This window comes from Aricia agestis, chromosome 5, assembly GCF_905147365.1.
Source record: "Aricia agestis chromosome 5, ilAriAges1.1, whole genome shotgun sequence".
In the NCBI taxonomy this organism is placed as follows: domain Eukaryota; kingdom Metazoa; phylum Arthropoda; class Insecta; order Lepidoptera; family Lycaenidae; genus Aricia; species Aricia agestis.
Genome location: NC_056410.1, coordinates 12,759,905 through 12,783,333, shown reverse-complemented (window position 1 = coordinate 12,783,333; position 23,429 = coordinate 12,759,905). Strand labels below are relative to the sequence as shown.

The window sequence follows — 23,429 nt, the reverse complement described above, 5'->3', positions numbered from 1 at the left end:
CCACTAAACATTACTCCGTTTATTGATATATTTTGTACAGGTTAAGATATTATAATTTCGTAGAATATTGAGAAGTGCAATGCAAAATTCTGAATATTATAATTATTAAAATGTTACATAAATGAAAATTATAAAATATGTTTCTCCATGTTTATTTATTACGCAGAAAATATAATATTCAAATTACGATGCATCGGCAAAATAGATCTTAATGCACTAACTTAATTATAATTTATAGTGAAAAAAATTTGAATGTTTATCGTAACCTCAATATAATAAATGCGATAAGTTTGAAGGTATTGAAATAAAATTCTTTTAAATCTGTGTTTGTTTTAAAGTATGCTTCTTGACATTAGGTATTTTTGATAATCTTGGTCCCAACGTAAATAATATAATGTAAGAAATATCTATTTTAGTATCACAACTGTTTTACCTGGTTAGAATAAAATAAAATATACATGTTTCAATAATCCTTATTACTCTACCACTTTCAGTATTAAGTATTAACTATTTGAAATAATCCATATCGCAGCATTCAACAGCAAGTGACCAGTGAGTAAAGACTTTCGTTTTTGCCACTCACGTCAAAATTTTATGGCCGTAATAACTTCTAATGGACACATAAAGTGAACATATTTACTTTCCTGGCAATCAATTATGTGTAAACAACATATAAGTATGCCATTACCTCCCGTCAACGCCTTCTCATTTTTACGACTGCCTCTTAGACGATGTCTTGATCAGTTTACTTTAGAGAATTCAAATAATCTAGTAGGTAAATTTCTTAAATAGCAGTTATTAAAAACTTCTTTACAGAGAAGAAACAATTTATATTGAACCGAATATTATGTTGTACGCGTACTTCGTTGTTGGCACTCATTTTCTCATTACGGTACTGATTTTGTAAATTAATTAAATAATACATAACACGTTACACACGACATTTTACGCCAATTAATTATTATCGATTTCTAATTGCGATAAACTCAACTCAAAATAGAATGTATAGACGTAACAATGATCTCAAGATTAATAAAATTATTATTTTATTGGTACTGTTTAATTAAAAATCAGCAATCATAGATATTATATATGTATATTAATTACTCGATATTGCCAACACAGCAACTACTACTTTCCTAATAAAAACTGGAACTTAAAGTTCCCCGCTAATCTTATATCTTTAAACGAGCAATTCTTGTATATATATATATATATACCTAATTGGAATCTCGGAATCGGTTCCAACGATTTTCATGAAATTTAGTTTAAAGGGGGTTTCGGGGGCGATAAATCGATCTTGCTAGGAATCATTTTTAGAAAATTTCATTTTATTCGTGTTTTATCGAATACCGAGCAAAGCTCGGTCAAATATTATTAGCTAGTTTTAATCTAAATGCCAAAACACAATTTCGTAATTTATGATAGTATGGATATTACATTACTCGTCTTTTATTACCTCTGTATTGTAGAAATATTAATGCACTTTCTTCACATTTTCCCACCGCATTTGTCGAAAACGACGTCATCATGAACTCTACTTTCTCGATCAGATTTAATCTCGAAACTAAATATAGCGCATTGTTGATTTTTCATTTCATATTTCTTGCTATTATATTATGAGCATTATTAGAACTACGCTTACTCTACAACCGCTGAACAAATTTTAATGTTATTTTTATTTTAACGAGCCTTTTAAATATAATAGTATTCGTGGTTCAAGAGAGTACTCATTTTTGCGAGACTCGGTAAATTCTATACAGGGTGTAACAAAAATAAATGATAATACTTTAAGGTGTGTACGTGTTCCTTGTAGAGAGTTCACTGTGAAAGCGCTGAAAGACCAAATTTTTTTTTCTCTTTTGTATGGGGAAACTCATGACGCTCGGACCCTTGCCCATACAAAAGTGAAAAAAAATTTTGGTCTTTCAGCGCTGCTACTATCACAGTGAACTCTCTACAAGGAACACGTACACATCTTAAAGTATTATTACTTATTTTTGTTACATACTGTATAGAAGTATAATTTAACAAGTTTTTTAAGCTATTGCATAGCTTTGAGCGCGGCGACCGAATCAAGAAATTTCGTAACGAAAAATCCTAACACGCCTGACTCGGCCGGTGGTGCCGATCGGTTGCCAGACCTCGATACGGTGTTTGTGTGCATGCGACTAGGCGAATGCGAATTACAATCGCATAAGTTGATAAAAATTCTATGCAATATCTTTACCACGGCAGTCCCCGAGTGCTACACCTATTTTTTTATGAAAAATAGTAAAATATAAGTGAAAATCCAATTACTTTCTCCCTTACCCCCCACCACGTCCCAAATTGAATTCCCGTGTCTTTCTCCGGCGAAGTAAATCTTCTATCTCAAAATTAATAGACTCAGGCTGGGTCATTTCAGCGGTTATAAATTTTAATAGAATACATAATTGACTGGTTATTATACTGAATGACTTTATAATAATTTAGCCTTTGGATACAAGAGAAGTTACTCAAATATTGCTCAGTGATAGCAAAATTAGTCGAAGTAAATTTAGGTAGGTTGATTTTCAATATTCCGTAATAATTAACAGACTGTGTGGCCTGTTTGTTTGAAAAAACAAAATATACTAATGAGTTATGTAGGTTATATTGTATGTATGTGTCATAAGGCATAACCCATACTAAGAGTACCGACGCATCTTCTGTCGACCTTTGAAGCGGAGGAATTCTGGCCGACTGATGTGGTCTACCGAAGGTTCCGGGGGAGACTCCGGAATGAAGCGCGCGTCACGTCGCCGATAACTCGTGATAAAGTATAGTTATTAAGTGTATATAATTTATATGTATGTTAGTCATTAAGGTATATATTGTTTGGGCCTATGAACTCGTAGCCTGCTATAAATAAATAAAAAAAAATAAAAAAAATATATTATAAATATGAAATTGTGTCTGTCTGTCTGTTACCTCTTCACGACCAAACCGCTGAAGCGATTTTGCTGAAATTTGGTATAGAGACCAAGGGACAGGGACAGGGATACTTTTTATCCCGGAAAAATGTATGGTTCCAGGGCGATATACGAATTTTGGCACAAAGAGTTGCGGGAATCATCTAGTCTTCTATATATAATAATATAATATATAAAACTCAAAGGTGACTGACTGACTGATTGACATAGTGATCTATCAACGCACAGCCCAAACCACTGGACGGATCAAAATCCTTTCTTAGCATCCGCTAAGAAAGGATTTTGATAAATTCCAACCCCAAGGGGATTGGAATCAAATAGGGGATGAAAGTTTGTATATAACAATACTTCTTAACGCGGTGAAGCCGCGGGCAAAAGATCGTATTTTCATATTTTACACATTAGGTTATGAAGAAAGGGCAGCTGTTCTATATTTCCTTTCCCAAATCGTATCCGATTTCAGATTTAGGGTCAGTTCAAACTCGAAGCGTGTCAGCGAGACAGAACGAGACGCGACTCGGTGTTGCAGACTTATAAGCTATAAAAAATTATAAGGCGTTTACGGGATTTAATATTTCAATTTCACTCGCTTTGTCTCGTATATAATTGTAAATACATTGTCTTGTATTCAATAGAACTGAAATAGGAACAAATAATAATTTATCGCGCGGATAAATAGGGGCAAGTTATTCATATTAATCAGTTATCACGTTTAGATCCTTTGTGTTAGTGGAATATCGAACAGGCTGAGCGTTTGCAGTTACAGTCGAATAAGTACGATGTATTTGCACCTAATTGCACAGACGATTTAATAGAGACGCATAAAATAAGCACTCCAGCTTACTAAATATCATGTATTTTATATTATGGCTACTTATTCAAATTGTCTGGATGATTTTATTATAATATATGTATTTAAAATCACTAAATACGTCATGAAGAATATAATTGGTGAGGTAATTGATATAATATTTTGTAAAATATTATGCGAGGGTTGTAGTGACTCATTATTATCATACTATCAGTCTTCTTACTTCGAGCATGAATTTCAAGTAGTAATGCTTGTATAATTTTGAATTAAGAAATAGTCCACACTGTGCACTTTCATCTTCAATTTTCGTCATCAACTTTCATATTGGCGTATTCAATAATTGAATGCGTCAAGAAATGGAACGCCAATATTGTCATTAAGGAATGGAACGCCAATATTGTCATTTTTGAAGTTTTGGATACGGTCAGAGGGTATGCGTCGCGAGCATGCCTCATGTTCGCTGTTGACTGCGCTACCTTGACGAACAGAAAAAGGCACAGTGTGGACAAAGCTATTAATATTCAAAATTTAAGTTTCTTTTAAAATTCTCTACATCACTGTGTGTCGTTGTGTCTTAAGGTACGTTACCATCAATTCAAATGAAATGCCACTTTATGACATACGAGTAGGCTATAGGTTTCCGAATATTACACTGATATTGGTTTTGCCCATTTCACCCAGTTCGTTATGCTGGATTTACACGGGTGACTAAAGCCGCACGATTTACGAAGCACGGCGAAAATCGACCGTCTAAATGGCAATTCGACTACGCCGCATGCGGCTAAAGCCGCAAGCCCCAAAGTCGTGCGGCCAATGGCCGCATGCGGCTGGTGACTAAAATCGACCGTGCAAACGCTCAGTCGCAACTCGCAAGCGATCGCTATCTGCAAAATGCAAATACATAAGTTTGTCGGCACTGTAGCGAACGCAGACCTCGGGCGGCACAGGCGATTTTTGTAGAATGTGTAAATGGGGTGGCGATTCGGCTTGGACAGGCGATTCGATTGGTGACTTGCCACTTGATTGACTAAAATCGACCCGTTAGTCACCCGTGTAAATCGAGCATTACTTTGTAGTGGTGTAGAGCAAAATTAATCCTAAGTTAGTTTATTAACCCTAAGACAGTTAGTGAACTGTCATTTCATTAGGGTTCCGTACCCAAAGGGTAAAACCGGGAACCTATTACTGAGACTTCGATGTCTGTCCGTTTGTCTGTACGTCTGTCTGTCCGTCGGTCTGTCTGTCTCCAGGCTGTAAATCAACAAATTTTCACAGATTGTGTATTTTTGGTTGTCGCTATAACAAAAAATACTAAAAACAAATTGAAGTTAAGATTTAAGGGGGGCTCTCATACAATAAACGTGTTTTTTTGCCCTTTTTGGCTCGTAATTCATAATGGCTACATGTAGACACTTTAAATTTTTACGAAATCCTCAATTAAACATCCCATACAAAAAACTCAATTTTTTTCCTACTTTCTTCCCTACTTTCTCTCTATAACGGTAAGGAACCCTTTGTGCGCGAGTCCGTATCTCATTTGGCCGATTATTTGAAGTTTTGTTAGTCGCGGTTGCTTGCTGCAGCAAACATCGGAAAGCCACCTTTGCCCTTTCCATATTTTCTTTTGTAGCGTACGACGCGAACGTCAGTCCTATTTACTCAAATGACCTTAAACATTGAAATATCAGACCGACAGAAATTTCTAACATTGCTTTGAGTTATCTTTCATAATATCACTCTCTAGTTTCTAAAAGTAAATTGAGCGATTATAAATCAACAAAATAATATGTAATATTGTCTATACTGTAGTATTATGTCGGTACTAGGCGTTTGCAACGCCTAATATTTACATAAACATAAAACTAGTCAGTTTGATAAATTGCTATCAGTTTCATACAACAAACGTCACTTTATGTTATTATAATATATCCTTTATTCAATATATATATTTTTTTATCTTATAAAGAAAGCACGGTATAATTTATTGTTATTTTAGGTTTTTTGACCACCATGACAGCCAACTATAAGACAACGGTTACACGCTCAGTCTGGCATAGGGCCTAGACAAGCGGCAAGCGACTATCGTAAACGCCAACGCCAACGCCACAAAATGTCATGGGATTTGACATTAGTATTCGCTAGCGAAGCGATGTCTTCATTTAATATGTCAAATCGCATACATTTTGTTAGCGTTTACGCGATAATCGCTTGCCACTTGTCTACTAGGGCTGTTCAGTCAATCAATTTGAAGACCTTTATTCTAGGCACACAGGCACAAAGCAAAATAATATAGGTATTATGTATTCACAATAATTAGTATCTTTATCTACCACTTCAATGGTTGCGAAAATCTCTTTACAGACATACTTTGAGGCACTGCAAAACATTACGAAAGTTTAGAATACGAATATGCACCATATTAATTTATGATTGCCCACGATCGACGTCGATTCTACATATTATTATGCCGTATTATTTTCGCAATCATGGTGTCAGTTCCATAATTTTTTCCTTACGTTCGAGATGTACTATTCCGAATTAGTCGTGTAAATGCTACGAATATTAAAAACTATAAGGGAGAATAACTGTGTCAAAAAATTTGTTCCGATTCTACAAAATGTGGCCCGAATACATGCATACTTTATGTAAAAAGAGACCCGAATACATCAAGAATTTTGTGTAAAATTATAGAAGTGACAATCAATGATTGTCAACGGCTTTATTTTGTCAATTTGAATGTAGTGTTTCGACGTAGCTATTGCCATATTATTATTTTAATAGTGTGCGAAAAGAACCTTGAGAACCAAATTCAAAACGATTGAAGTATGGGAGTTATGTTTCCTTAGTTTTTAGGGTTCCGTACCCAAAGGGTAACAACGGGACCCTATTACTGAGACTTCGATGTCTGTCCGTCTGTCTGTCTGTCTATAGGCTGTATCTCAAGAACCGCTATAGTTAATCTAGATGAGGGTACCTTAGATCACATCTTCTTTTCTTGTCCCATAAACCAATCGTCCTTATATGACTATCTTCCCAATTCCATTCCTCGCCCTATAAATTTTAAATCGGTTTTATCTTATGTAGATACCCCATTTATTAAAATTTTGTGTACTTACATATATTCGTGTTAACAATATTAAATTGTGATGTTTCTACTAACATTTGTGTTTGTGTTTGTTTTAGGTCAATCAACTCCTGTAAATAGGTAATTTTGACTGACTGACTAACCGTCCACTTGTTACTTCACCAGACCTTCATTTCATAGAGCAAAGTCTTTCAAACCACTCTGACATTGGCAACTCACTGAGTCGGCCATTTGTAAAGAAGAAGTAGCTAGACTTCTGAAATTTTCACAGATTGTGTATTTCTGTTCCTGCTACAATAACAAATAGGTACTAAAACAAAATAAAATTAATTCTTATTTAAGGGGGGCTCTCATACAACAAACGTGAATTTTTTGGCTTTTTTTGCTCGATGTCAATAATGACAACAGGCAGGGACATGAAATTTTCACAAAATCCTTAATTATATACGTAAGTACTTTAATAATTAACAATAATATTAAAATAAAATTTAAAGGGGGACTCCCATACAAAAAACACAATTTTGGCCTAATTTTGCTCTATAACGGCACGGATAACGGAATCCTTCGTGCGCGAGTTCGGCTCGCACCTGGCCGATTATTGTTATTCTTAGTGTAAGTAAATGTATGCAACATTCAACGATATCAAAATACGTTCTAATTCTATGGCAACATTATGTGCACCACCCGTTATAATAAGGCAGTATTTTTTAAAACGCTTTTTATTAGCTTGGGCTGTATGTATGTAAAGGAATCTTTGAGCACGAATTGTAGTCTAATTAATTCGAAACTTTGCATACGTATTAAGAGCCAATGACAATGCAGTAATTTGTTAAAATTTTTGAAAAATTAAATTAAAAAAATAAGGTACCTACTTAAGTATAATTTTTTTATGGACACAATTTTAGTGCAGACTAAAGTTGTGGGAACAAACAAAGTTCGTTTTATCTTAATAAAATAGAACTTAATATGATAAATCATTCTTAAACCTTTATCATAATAACAGAAAAAAAGTATAGTACAGAAGATACAAAATGCTTTTGTTGTGCTAAAATAAACACTCTGAACTTCTATTTCAAAATAGAAATATGAAAATTGGAAAGGTTAAACTAGAGAAGCCAGTTAGGCACAAACATATTATATTTTCAATTTGTAGCATGGTGCAACAAACATCATTTTAATTTATATTTTATTTACTATCTATTAAACATTTGTCTACCAATTCTATAAAATATATCGTAACCAGAAGTTGCCTGTCATATTATATGCGAGGAAAGTAACAGGCAACTTCTGGTTACGATATATTTTATAGAATTAAGTAAGAATCGTATTTTTTTCCGTGATAAAGATATACCATGCAATATTTTTTATTTGAGTCCTAGGAAAGGTCCCAGATTTCATCAAGAACAATTTAGTGGCGTAAGTGTGTATTTATGTAAAAGTAGCAGATGCACACACTTCTGTAGTTGTTATTATAGTATCCAAGCACATTTAACCTAACTTTTTCCAAGGCTCCGCTAATGCTCCGCTATGTATAAATGTGAGATACATAAGACATTGGAATTTTGATATAGGATCAGCATGTATATTTCGTGTTTAATTAACACGTGAGTGTAGACCTATCATTATAATTATCTTAATTAGCCCTTTATAACGAGCACACTTACGTTCATAACATTTACTTAGACAAATACTACTGATAAAATTCGCTCGTGCTACAAACAATACGTTCTCGAAATCGTCCAGAAACTATCGTGCAACTATACAGGTGTCTAGTACATTAAGGTGTTAGTGTTTTCGTGTAAAGGGTAGTAAAAGCGCATCGGGGGGTGCGCAGAACATAGCGTTACACTTATAAAGGGAGAGGAAACTCGCCCCATTCACAAGTCGGCCGCCAGCGGTAGCGCCCTCGAACGCAACCTGATCCAAGTGATAGTGTTTTTACAGGCTTTTATTAAATAATAATCAATCAATATGAGACGCATCATGCTCCTGGTGGCCGTATACCTGATGGTGGAAGCGACACAAGCCCTAGTTTTGCCGGTGAGTTACTAGTTTCAAACTTTTCCGCAACTTTGTTTTTCACAAGTTTTGTGTTTAAACTCGAAACTTGTAGTTTATTGTTTATTATTAAACATGTTTTTGTAAGTTTGTTTTTTGTAATTGCTTGAATTCTTACATGAAATTTGAGTTATATTAACTCATTAAATGTCAAATTTTGTCTGTCCATTACCTCTTCACGCTTAAAGAGCTAAACCGATTTAGATTGAATTTAATAGGAATATTCTGATTGGTGATCAATTGATTAATTAATGTGCTCTAAAATATTAGTAGGTGAAACGGAACATAATATTATTATATATTTTGATGTTCGCAATAATTATGTGCGTCAAGCAAGTTAATCTGGGTTGGGTTAATCCATGGCATTCATGAAAAAGTTCACCAAATTTTGGTATATAAAGGGGGGTAGGGTAGGTCGGGTCAACGTTTTTTTATTTGAAAAGGGGGAAAAAAGGAAAGCTTAAACCTAAGCTTAACACTTGATTGTGATTGTGATAGTGAAAACAAAACGGTGTAATTATCTGAAAATTTAAATGGATTCTCAGACATTTGCGTAGGTTTACAATGTAAGCTACTGTCAGATATTGTTACATTATGATTGGCTTTTGTTTAAAAACTGCATTTAAGGAAACAATTGATCTGGTCACACTCATTAATTCAAAAATTTTTAACTATGAAAATAGTATTCTCTCCGTGTTTAACGATACGAGAACGATATCATAATTTTGTTTGTATAGACTATAATTAGGTTTAACTTACTATGTAATAAGAGCTTCATAAAGACCAAACGGCGAATCACAAAACTTTGTATAACATTTTGTACCCAGACTGGTTATTTTGATTAAAATCTAATACTGTCATACTTAACAAATTAACGATCATAAGCAAGTTGTTTATCAATTACCATTTAACTGTGTACATTTAAATTTCGGCCACACTCTGTTTTCATTTAATTACCTGTTACAAAATTCATTTGCCTATTGTTTATTCAGTACTATTAATATAAATTAGAAGGCTTTATAGTTTATACACTGCTGATTAAAATTTATTGAACATTACAGGTATTTTAAATACATCCCTTTAAGTGATTCAAGGAGTGACCTACTGTTGGGTATTATGATTTCGATAAAAATTCATTTCATTTTTATTTTTTTTATGAAATAAGGGGGCAAACGAGCAAACGGGTCACCTGATGGAAAGCAACTTCAGTCGCCCATGGACACTCGAAGCATCAGAAGAGCTGCAAGTGCGTTGCCGGCCTTTTAAGAGGGAATAGGGTAATAGAGGAGGGTAGGGAAGGGAAGGGAATAGTTGAGGGTAGGGAAGGGAATAGGGTAGGGGTTAGGGGATTGGGCCGCCGGTAAGCTCACTCACTCGGCGAAACACAGCGCAAGCGCTGTTTCACGCCGGTTTTTTGTGAGAACGTGGTATTTATCCGGTCTTGGCTCTCCCACGTATATCATCATTTAATTTCAACTTTATTAATTTTAGTCACGTCCATCAACACTATCGGGCGAGAGAGCTAACTTATAACATAATAAATATTGTCTTCTGACTGGAATATTATATGACAGCCATAGATTAATATATTGTTTGATGCTAGTTTAGTTTATAATCGCATTTAATATTATTATTTGGTTTGAACGAAATTCATGTAAGTACTATATGAATACACAGTACACAACAATACATAGTTGGCTACCCAATTTAACAAGATGGCTGCAATTCATCTTTTCCATTATAATATCTGATTTTACACAAGAGACAACGCTGTCTACATTGCAAATCAGAAAATCAGAATATTCGAATGTTAATTCAATTTGAAAGTGATAAACATCTAAGCTACCTACGAGCTACGTGAAATAAATTATTGAATTTAATTTCTGTACAACAACATCTGACGATCGCTGTACGAATTTCAATATATCAAATTCTGGAGAGCTAGCTTATAATAATATGTTCGTTTTAAATTAGGTTACAGATATCCTAAGATTAGGCGACTCTAGTGTAAATTTGAAACCAATCAATTTGATGATAGCTTCCACTTCTCAGCGATCCTAGTTTCCAAACTTTTTTGGCAATTTTCACGTTAAAACTGTTGAATTGTTGAAGAGTAGAATAAGTTTTGGAGAAACAATTTGAATCTCGCGAAATGATATAGGATGTTTTTATAAAAGAGCCCCGCGATATAAACAATAATAATATGTGTGCAATTAAGTTGCGGGTACAGTAATAATTATTAGTAGCACTTAGAAGCTATTAAAATAAATACAATTTTTATTTATCTTTACGTACTTATACAAAATTTTAATTACTTTTAGATATATAAAACTCAGCTTGTTGGCAGTAAAAATGACACTAATTCAAATAGAATCGCGCTGTAAAAAAAAATTGTGTCTGTACTTAATGGTCGAAAAAGAAAATTTATTATTTTAAAATTTAAATACATATATTTTCAATCTGAAAAAAATTACCAGAGTACGGAGAAATTTTTCCTCTCATTCATTTGGATCTTTTTTGTACCTTACTCCTGATTGGCCGCCTAAGTTTAATAAAGTTCAAATAATGAATTAACCCACTTGTCATTATCAGCTTGGCACAGCACCTTATCCACACTGCGAACTTAAACAATACAATTTTCATTAAACAACACAAAGCAAAATCACCTCCAACGTCGAAGCAATTCAAGTCTTGTAAAGTTTAAAGCCAGATTAAAATAGTCTTTGAAGAGCATTAAAGAAAATTCAATTTCAAAATACATGACATAGACGGTATAAAAGCTCCTATCATGAAGAATTGGTACAGCTTCCCCAGCATATTATTATGTTCAAGTTATGGGTTTACCAATATCAACTACAATTTCAATATTATTTATAAAATTTCAATTTCAATATTATTTCAATTATCCTTGGTGCGAAAAATCTAAATAATAAAATAACAAAAAAAGGATATGGGCGAACAGTCCATAGACGGCCCCAATTTTATGACACTAATTAATATAGCAAGCAACACTAATTAATAAGTATAATAAAAGAAAAAAAAAAAACTAAATAAAACTACAAAAATTTGCTTGCAGAATAACACTTTTAAGTAGATACTGTTGCAGAAGACAATTATTTTCATCGTTATCCACCTTTGTTTAATAATAATGTAACATTATTTAATCAGATACGTATATATAACGACTCATAAATCCGTCGTGCAAGACACATAATATTTATTTTATAGCTTTTATGATTACGCGTAAAAATAAATAGCCATGCATTGCGCATCTGTCCTGGCAAATGATTATACGTATATAGCACAACATTATTTTTACTATCATTTGAGTAAAATACCTATGTAATAAGTTTCCTAATAAAAACAGAAAAAGGTAAGGTAAGGAAACAGCAAAAAAAAACACCAGTTTTCCACGTGATAAGTGCCTTCACCAAGCCCGGGAGTATAAGTTGTTAAGGATCTGTTCACATTGCAACGTTACGTAGCCAATCGATTAATTTTTACTTCGCTACGGTGAAGCCAAAACACAGGCTAATTTCTATTCTACCAATTCATGAAGGTTCTATTCTACCAATTATTGCGTTGTCAATATATTAGTAATAATACCGCTGGTGACATAGCCTTTTTTTAAATAACAATTTGTATTTTTTCAAAGTCACTAGTTAGGGTTACATGGACTATTTGAATAGCCAAATTGACATTGGAATACGCAACACCCGCGGACGTCTATCAATTCTTTGTGTGTCTTCATCTGGCTTATAAAAAAATCGCCTTACATCACCGCGTCACGTTGCAATATGAACTAGCCTTTAGTTATCATTCAATTAAGTGATCACCGTGTATGGGAGGCTATAAACATAATATTTTGTTGCGCCGCGGGGCCCCGACCCACGTCCTGAGGGTGGAGCACTTTCAGCGTGAAATGCTGAAACACATGGGAGAGTCATGCTTCGGCACGAATAGGCCGGCTCGACCGAAGAAATACAACGTTCTCACAGAAAACCGGCGTGAAACAGCGCTTGCACTGTGTTTCGCCGAGTGAGTGAGTTTACCGGAGGCCCAATCCCCTATCCTATTCCCTTCCCTACCCCCACCTATTCCCTTCCCTACCCTAACCTATTCCCTTCCCTACCCATTCCTTTCCTCCCCCATTACCTCTTAGAAGGTTGGCAACGCACCTGCAGCTCTTCTGATGCTGCGAGTGTCCATGGGCGACGGAAGTTGCTTTCCATCAGGTGACCCGTTCGCTCGTTTGCCCCCTTATTTCATTAGAAAAAACACGGAGGCGTTAATGTAGCACCCATTTTCAGCATTAGCGGTTAGATCTAAAAATAGCTTTTATCTTTATCTTATCTAAAGGATCTTTTTGCAAGTTTAGGATTTTTTATCCGCTTCTCATCTCGCCGCGACCGCGGTACCGTTCGAGTACTCGTAAGTGCTGGGGTACAGCCCACCTGCCTTTCGAGAGGTTTTCGAAGCGATGGCCATTGGCCAACTAATTATATTTATTTATAAAATAAGAAAAATCGGCCAAGTGCTAGTTGAACTCGCCCACGAAGGGTTCCGTACCGTTTAAAGGTCACAGCACACATATCAACTCGGAAAGGGATCGGCACCGTATCGCCTCGAGCCGTTCAATATTATTTGTATGAAACTCCCTACTGCAACGCACACTAAGCGGAACCGTAACGTAATCGCCTCGCCTCGGAAGGGGACAGCGGTCGACGAGCCGTAAGCGAGGCGTCGCCTAGCCGTAGCCCGTAGCCGAGTTGACGTACAGGCGCAGCTTATCAGTAATAAGCTTTGTTAATACGTGCATACGTTAGGTTGACGTTACTTCTAAAATCTATGGGTTGACGCCTGGTTGACGGCGAGGCGAAGGCGATACGGTGCCGATCCCTTTCCGAGTTGATATGTGTGCTGTGACCTTATTGGAGCGAAAGTAGGAAAAAATGTTTTTTGTATCGGAGCCGTTCTTATTATTATTTTTTTAATGATTAAAGTAGAAATACCTATAATTAAGGATGTTGTGAAAATTTCCTAGTTAAAAGTGCCTAGCTGTAGCCATTATTGATATCGAGCAAAAAAGGCTAAAAAAATACCGCTTGTTGTATGGGATTTTATTTCGTTTTTATTATTTGTTCTTATAGCGTCAACAGAAATACACAATCTGTGAAAATTTCAAAAGTCTAGATATAGAGGTTCTTGAGAACATATACAGCCTCGAGAGAGACAGACAGACGGACAGACAGACGGACAGACATTGAAGTCTCAGTAGTATGGTCCCGTTTTGACCCTTTGGGTACGGAACCCTAAAAAGTAAACACGTAAGACTATTAACTTTTTTTTTTTTTGGGTGAAACCGCATGTAAAAGCTAGTGGGTAAAGAAAACAAAACAGCAAGCCTTGTTTGAAGGTTGCGCTTTGGTCGTAAAACTATTTAAATTTTCCTAGGCAAAGTAAACAATTAGAACAAGGAAATAGTGTATAAGTCTCAGCGATGGAATTTTCTGCCCGCAAGTAATAGCGTAGCTCGATAGTTATTACATTACGAGTGTTATGAAATAAGATAAAAATTAAGCCCGGTAAAACCGTCAACCACAAAAACAATCTTTATGTAAACAATTTTGTATCTACTCTAGACATCCAGTAAACATATTTTTATGCCTCTGAAATTTAAATATTCAACGAGAAAGATGGACGTGACAGACATTGTAAAATGCATTAATATTATGTAAATATATTGTATTTTCGTCTCGTATTCGATTACTTTTATTGCTTGTTGTTTTACTTTATGGTTGGTAAACTTACAAAATATGTACCTTTGACTATAATGTAGAATAATTATTGTACGTAGTTAGAAACTTAAATTGAGTTCTGTTAAATTAGAATTTTCTATAAAGTCTTTATTGAAATTTCAAGCACTATATATTGTAGCTATTAAAAAATGGGCCAAGTGCATGTCGTGCCACGCGCAATATAGGGTTCCGTAGTTCCGCTAGTTTTATTTTTTTATTTTTGTATGGTCAATGAATGTATATTTATAACGCGTTTTACACTACTGACAACATCATCTCAGTTACTTTCAAAGGAATTTGAATGAAAATTTCCTTTATACTTCGCCGAATACATATTTTTTAGTTGACCGACTATTACTCAATAACTTATGAAGTCTTCTTAGCCGTGATAGTTTTCCTTTTTTAAGGATATTTCCTACATTCGTGAATTTATTCAAGTAAGATTCCTGAGTCGAATGTCGAATAACAGAATCTGCGTTTTTGTGTCTTCCAAAGACATTGCCGACGAATTAGTAGACAAACATCAGTGCATTACAATAAATAACAAGAAATTACCTATTCGGCCTCTAATTACTAGGAACAAACGTATACTCTTCTCCAACGTCTGTCCAATTATTCCACACACCATACTGGAGAACAAATTGGCAGAACTGGATATTAATTTAGTTTCTCCAGTAACTTTTATTAAGGTATAAGTGATCCCGGCTTTAGTCATATTTTAAGTTTCCGACGTCAAACGTAACATACCTCCAGAGGACCTGAAAAAATTACCTGATCGTATGCAAATAGACTTCCACGGCAGCACATACTGAATATACACCTCTTCGGGGACTCTATGACCTGCTTTATTTGTAAAAAAGAGGGACATGTAGCCAGTAAATGTCCTGAAAATATAAACACCGCAAATAATACTTTACCTACTGAAATAAGTGACACAGCAAACATACTTAATTCAGATTTTCAAACGTTGGACTCCTTCAAAAGACCTCACCCACCCACAACTGAGTCGTCCCACACTACTGATCACCCAAAAACCCAATTTACTGAAACTTTAGATTCGGAACAAATTTCAATGAGTGATACAGAGTCAGAGAATATGTCTGAGGATACTACCTACTTAAGTGACACACTGTCATCAAAAGATTTGGCTAAGAATTTGCGTAAAAAGAAGAAAACATCCTCATCTACTAGTGACCTGGTGGTAGCTGATTGGGAAAAGATAAATTCAATTATCACTTCGTCGCCTCACAAGTTTTACCTCACACTTTCTAGAAAACTCTTGAATTGCAATTGACCCGATGGATCAATTGCAATTCAAGAGTTTTCTAGAAAACACCCACGGAGTTCAAGACATAAGAGTTATTTGTGATCAGTATTCTAAAGACCCTTCCACTATAGTTAAAATGTTGACGGATCTATATCCTCATATCCTCATTTCATTAATAGGAGTATTAAAAGTCGTATAACTCGTTTACAACGAAAACTTAAATTATTATATAAAAATAAAAAATGTCTAGGTTAGATATACTTCAATGGAATGTGAACGGCTTTTATCGACGTAAACAAAGACTAAAAATTTTATTATCTGAATGGAACCCTAGTTGTATTTGTCTATAAGAATCTAATTTTAAAAACAATTATTGTCATCAAATTGCAGGATATAATGCTATATATAAAAATTGAAATAATGCTTCCCATGCAAGTGGTGGTGTAGTGTCTTAACTACCGAAGCCTTTTCTTTTGATCGGTGATTTTAATAGCCATAGTTTATCATGGGGGAGTTATAAAATTGACTCGCGTGGTAAAATTGTCCTAAATATTTTAGATACACACAATGACATAACTTTATTAAATGTCGCCAATGCTACAACTAGTGCGATTGATTTAGCGTTATCATCTTGTACGATTGCTCTATTGTTTCAGTGGAATGTGCTAGATAACCCCATGATAGTGACCACTATCCGATTATATTAAGTCATTCATCTTGTTCGGAAGAAAATTGTTCTGATGTTCCCAAATGGGTTTTTCAAAAAGCAAATTAGGATTTTTATAAATCACTTATAGATAAAGGAATTAGAGAATTGTATGATATTAATTTAATTAATGAAACTACAATTGACTTGTGTTTATCGAAGTTTAATAATTTAATAATTGAATCCGCAAATCAAGCCATTCCTATGTCGCGTGGTAATAAAAATAATCGAAAGAATTGCCTTGGCTTACTAATGATTGTATAATTGCGATAAAAGATTACAAAAGGGCTCATAGACAATATTTAAAATTTAAGTCGATTGAATATTTGATTTATTATAAAAAAACAAGATCATTTGCTAGAAGACTCTTAAAAGAAACTGAGCTAAAATCCTGGCATGATTACACTTCTTCAATTACTCCTCAAACTTCGTCTTCAGAAATCTGGAATAAAATAAATAGGTTAAGAAATCGTAATATAAACACACCTTCCCCCTTTTTACTTGATGATGATTTAAATAAAATTACAAACAATGTTGATGAATGTAATGTTTTAGCAAAAAACTTTGCAAAAAAACTCGTCAAACTCCAATTATAGTAATGAATTCATCTTACATTCTTCAAATATTCACGTAGATTTTTCCAGTAATATAGCTAATAGTACGAATTTAGAAAAGGAAAACACAATAAACAGTTTACTTACCACTGAGGAGCTTCATTTTGTATTAATGAACTGTAAAAATTCTTCTCCTGGCCCTGATGGAATTCCTTATTGCCTTATTAAGAATCTCCCAAAAAGTGGCATTTCATATCTTTTAATGTTATACAATAAAATTTGGCTAAATAATTTATTTCCTGAGATATGGCATACATCGATAATAATTCCTATTCCAAAACCAGGCAAGGATCATACCCTTCCTAAAAATTACAGGCCCATTGCTTTGACTTGTAATCTTTGCAAAATCTTAGAAAAAATGATTGCAAACCGCATTCGGTGGAAATTAGAACATGAAAAACTTATATCACCTTTTCAAATTGGCTTCCGTAAATTTCGTTCAACTAATGACCATTTAGTATTACTAGATTCAGCTATTTGTGATGCTTTAGCTCTAAAAGGTCACCTAATAGCAGTTTCAATGGATATTGAGAAGGCTTACGAAATGGTTTCAAAGAAGGTTGTGCTCCATGCCTTAAAACGTCTTAATTTTACTGATAATGTCATTATGTTCATAAATAATTTTCTGTCCAATAGAAAAATTAAAGTTAAAATTGATAATAAATATTCTATTCCTATTGAACTCGATAATGGTCTTCCACAAGGTTCTGTAATCAGTGTCATTCTATTTATTTTAACGATTAATGATGTCCTTTCTGTCATAATGTCTCCAGTCAAGGGTTTGCTTTTCGCTGATGATTTGACCTTGTATTGCGTTGGTAAAAATATTCACACATCTATACAAATGGTTCAAAATGCCCTCAGTTCAATTCAGAAATGGTCTCAGGAAAATGGCTTTAAGTTTTCTAAATCTAAAACTGAGTTTATTATATTTTCTAGACAAAACGATACTTTCGATAATGTGGCACTACATCTTGATGGCCATCCGCTTACTAGAACTTACTTTATTAAAATACTTGGTATGTTATTTGATAGTAAACCTACATGGAAAGCCCACATTAAGAAGTTAAAAGCCGACTGTTTGAAAAATTTAAATGTTATTAAAGTTTTATCGTCTATTTCATGGGGTTCTAACAAAGATTGTTTAATAAATGTTTATCGGGCTATAATAAGATCTAAGCTTGATTATGGATCAATAATTTATGATTCATCCAATAAAAATTCATTAAACATTCTAAATTCAATTCAAAATACCGCCTTAAGGTTATGTTTAGGGGCATTCAGAACTAGTCCCTCTCATAGTTTAATTGTAGAATCAGGTGAACTTCCTTTGTGGCTTAGAAGAATGAAACTCTGTCTTTCTTATGCGTATAATGTTACTTCTACTCCGTTAAATCCTGTCAATGACATTATATCGGTTGAACATCTACAGAATATATTCCAGACAGAAGTAAGATTGCCGGTTCCACTAAGATTACGTGTTAAAAATACCTAGAAACTTTAAATATTCCCTTTCCTAAATTATTTGCTCGACATGTTCATCCTATTCCCCCATGGATGAAAAACAATGTTAAAGTGGATGTTTCCCTCTGCAATTTCATTAAGGAATCTACTGATGCTTTAGTTTACCGCAAACTTTATTTAGAACTACTAGAAAATTACCGTGACTATAAAATAATGTACACAGACGGATCTGTAACTGAAAACGGAACCGGCTGCTCCATTATTCACGAATCTGGGCCCGTACCACGAAACGGTTTTGAGACTCAAACAATCGTACGAGAATGTTGCGTCCTACTCTAACAGACGTGAAATGACGTTGTTAGAGCAGGACGCGCCATTCTCGTCCGATTGTTTGAGTATCAAAACGGTTTCGTAGTAGGCCTACAGATTCCACCGCAATTAGTTTACCTAAACAGTTTTCTATTTTTCTCTGTGAAACCTATGCAATTTACTGTGCTGTGAAAAAGATTTTAACAAACCCTGTAAGCCTAAAATACGCCATTTTCACTGACTCTAAGTCTTCTCTTTTAGCTATTCAGAATTCTTTTTCTGAAAACCCAGTAATACAATTGATACACTCTGTCGTTTTTCAATTGAAAGAACTATCAGTTATATGGTTACCCTCTCACCAGGGAATAGATGGTAACGAGAAAGCCGAGAAACCGACCGAGAGAAGCTAGTTTGATGTCCTACAATAGCAATGAAATACCCATCATTCTTCTCGACGCCAAACGAGAACTTTACAACTCGTTAAATCTTACGTGGAACCAAAATTGGACTACCGAAACTTCTAAATTACATTATTTTAGATGGGTGTTTTAAAAGGTGAAACCAAATATACAATAAAATTTAATAGAAAAGACCAATGTGTATTAACGCGTCTGAGAATAGGCCATACCAACGCATCTCATGTACATTATATCACGAAAAGCACTCCTAAGACTTGTCTTAGATGTAGCTCACGATTTTCAGTCAAACATGTTTTATTTGAATGTACAAATTATATTTCTGAAAGAAAAATGTTTAACCTTAATAGTGACAGATATCTTGTATTAAGTGATCCTGATATGTGTTGTAATGTTCTGCGATTCCTAAAGTTTTGTAATACTTATACTTTGATTTAAATTGATGTAATTGTTCTTGTGGTCGCTGATAACCTTGTTGTTCTAAGCGACCTTAAATAAATGAAAAAAAAAATGTTTATTTTATCGTACGAGTATTAACTGCACTTAATAATCATTAAAGGTTCAAGATTCTTACTCCAGTAATTACCACAGTATTATGTTTTTCGTGACTGCAAAATAGAATCACGCTGAAACTCTATATGCATCCCCAAGACAATAATACATAATATAGTCATCTCGACAGAGAGCTCTGACTATTTATTAATTGTAAAATCTTATAATTTGTCCAAAAGTTTTAAGTTTAAGTAGTTCTCTTGGCTCTGCTAAGCCTATTTAATAAAACGCAAATCTAATAGAGACAGTAGATAGAGTCACTATAGACTCAGTAAGAATTTAATTTATTATCCTGTACTTATGTTTAAAACAAGTAATATAATTACTAAAGTGAACCAACCATGACACATTTATATTTCTTTTGAAATAATAAACAATAGGTAAGTGTTGTAACGAAAATGTATTTCGTCGCGGAGCTCGCCCTCATAAAAACGTCAATTTTCGGAAGTTGGAGATATTAAATTTATTATTCCTCTAAAGATAAATATTTGCCATAGTTTCGGATATTTTTAGCAATAATATTATAGAGAATGTGAGCTGAAAGTAATATTATAAAGAATCAACATTACATACAGCTATATTATTAACAACTCCCTTACAAGATTATTAAAATGTTTATGACCAGTTTCTGAAGGATTTTTGACAGGGGTTTATGTTTTCAATAGCAGTGTTGATTGGCCATCGTATTTGATAATAGCCAATGCAAAGTGCTGTTGAATAGACGACTCCTGCTAGGATTTCTAGCAGAAATCTGCCAATAATTATTCATTATTTTTATAAGCATAATAATAATAATAATTTTAAAAAACACCGATTGAAACCAGGCCAGGTACGCAGGGGTAATTTTAAAGTATATTCATAACCCAGTGGGACGGACGACCGACACGACTGGCGAGAGATCAGGCGCAGGACCGACTTTTTACATGCCCATCCGACGCATGGATCATCTTACTAGTCAGACAATCAGGTGATCAGCCTGCATTGTCCTAACCAAACTTGGAAGTAACATGTTTCCAACGCGGGAATCGAACCCACGACCCCCAAGTCGAGAGCCACGCTCTTAACCACTAGACCACGGAGGCGTTAGCAAGCATATTATAACAATATATTATGGCGTGTATCAATCTTCCATTTGTAATAATGGCAGGCCAGAACTGCTGCTTAAGCTAATATCAGCCTGACGTAAGCTAGGCTATTAAGCCCTGAATAATGTTCTCAGTCGTACAGCGGCTAATGGGGCCTGGTGACGTGTGAGCCTGTCTTCGCATAAATTAATACGCTCTGCACTTGTCAATAGCAGCGATGAGCCAGCCCAACCGTGTGAGGTCGCCTCACATGAAAATGCCGCTAAATATGTACATTACGTTATAAAATTTAAATCGAATTATTGTGATTATTGGATCACCTGTGAAATGAACTTTGTATGATTTGGGTCACATATAAAATGGTTAAAAGAGCATTGCAATAAGCCGCTTCGCTCATTTCAATTGGCAATGCTCTTTTAACCGCTAAAAATATTTCAGATAGCTTTATATGAAATATTTTTAGTCATGTTATGCTGATCATTTTAGGGTTTTGTACCCAAAGGGTAAAAACGAGACCCTATTACTGAGACTTCGATGTCTGTCCGTCTGTCCGTCCGTCCGTCTGTCCGTCCGTCCGTCTGTCTGTCTCCAGGCTATATCTCAAGAACCGCGCTTTAGCAAGACTTCTGAAATTTTCACAGATTGTGTATTTCTGTGGTTGCTAAAACACCAAATACTAAAAAAGAAAATATAATAAATATTTAAGGGAAACCCCCATACAACAAACGTGATTTTCTCAGCCTTTTTTGCTCTATATCAATAATGGAAACAGGTAGGCAATTAAATTTTTCACAAAGTCATATTTTATAATATGTGTAGTTATTTAATTATAATATGAAAAGTGAAATATTAAAACACAATTTTTGGCCTATTTTTGCTCTATAACAGTACGGAACCCTTCGTGCGCGAGTCCGACTCGCACTTGGCTGATTATTTTTTATTTATCTTTAAACACTTTAGTGTTAATATAATCATCCATCTTAGCTTCTTTGAAATTAATTTTTACCTTCCTAAAGCCCGCGTAGGCCGCGAACCACTAGGGTTTCGCGAGCCGCGAAGCACGAACGCGAACATCATCCTTCGTCGTCGTCTTTTCTTTTGGGTGTGCAAATAAAGAATTTATTATTATTATTATCATCTACACTCGCTTTTACTCACAGTCGCACACAATGTCAGAGCAGCAGCAACAGTGACTTCAACGTCCATTTTACTCAAATGCGCAAACGTGAATGCGAAGATTGCGACTGCACAGGGCCGATTTGTTCGCGTCGTGTTCATGGCGCGTAACACCCGAATCGCAGCCGCAATTTGCGCCGCGAGTGTGGAGAGGGCTTTATGAATAGATATCCGTGCAATGTAATGCGGACTCCATTGTCGCGGCGCGAAAGCCCGCGAAGACCGCGAGTGTGGAGGATTTCGCGGCTTTGCGTTCGCGCTTTGCGGCTTTCCCCGTCCGGTGTCGGTTTTTTGGCCCACGACAAAGTGCTCGCGAAGTGCGAACGCGAACATAATCCACACTCGCTTTTATTCGCTGTCGCACACAATGTCAAAGCATCAGCAACAATGACTTCAACGTCCATTTTATTCAAATACGCGAATGTAAATGCGATGATTGCGAGTGTAGAGGGCCGTATTTGTTCACGACGTGTTCACGGCGCGTAGTATCCGTGAATCGCGGCCGCAATTCGCGCCGCGAGTGTGGAGCCCGCATAAAAAGAGGGACCTAACCTCCATAACATATTTTTTAACAACCATTATGTTATAAAAAGATTCCTGCCATATTTAAAGAGATTGGCTAAGTAAAACATAAGGTAATTTTAGATGAATGAGTTATCTTTCATCTCAAATGAAAATCAAACAAAGATTATGGCCCGACAATTATGTCTCTGTTGCTTGGTCAAATATTAGTTTTACCCTTGTAACCTTCGTGAAAATTAAGGGCTTACCACATTTCAGGTAGGAAAGGAGTAAAATAATATTCTGCGAAGCAATACCGGTGTATAAAAATACAATTTGGCATTAAAAATTTCAGCTAGAAATTTTTAAAGATAATCAGCTAATTGGTTTAGAAAAAGACTCAACTTAATGAACACTAGGGAGTAGGGTCGTCTATCAAAGTGGGCAATTAGGGTGGGAGGAAAAAGTGTGACGTGTTCGTGCAAGCATCTGTATGTTATATACGAGTTTGTTTTTAAACAAAGTTGCATAATATAACATTTTACGCTGGACTTCTGAAATGTTCACAGATTGTGTATATCTGTTGCCACTTCTACAAGTACTAAAAACAAAATAAAATTAATATTTAAAGGG

General features: G+C 35.0%; 1 protein-coding gene across 2 annotated transcripts in view; it reads left to right on the top strand.

Annotated features, from left to right (window-relative positions):
* The first annotated feature begins 8,596 nt into the window (after window positions 1–8,596).
* Window positions 8,597–23,429, top strand: part of LOC121727418 (corticotropin-releasing factor-binding protein) — a 40,714-nt gene continuing 25,881 nt past the window's right edge. For both annotated transcript variants that reach the window (XR_006035667.1, XM_042115261.1), the window contains exon 1: window positions 8,597–8,890. Coding sequence is in view for 1 of the 2 variants with exons in the window: in XM_042115261.1 (XP_041971195.1) it covers window positions 8,822–8,890 (69 nt within the window). In the remaining variant the exon portion in view is untranslated. The remainder of the gene's footprint in view (window positions 8,891–23,429) is intronic.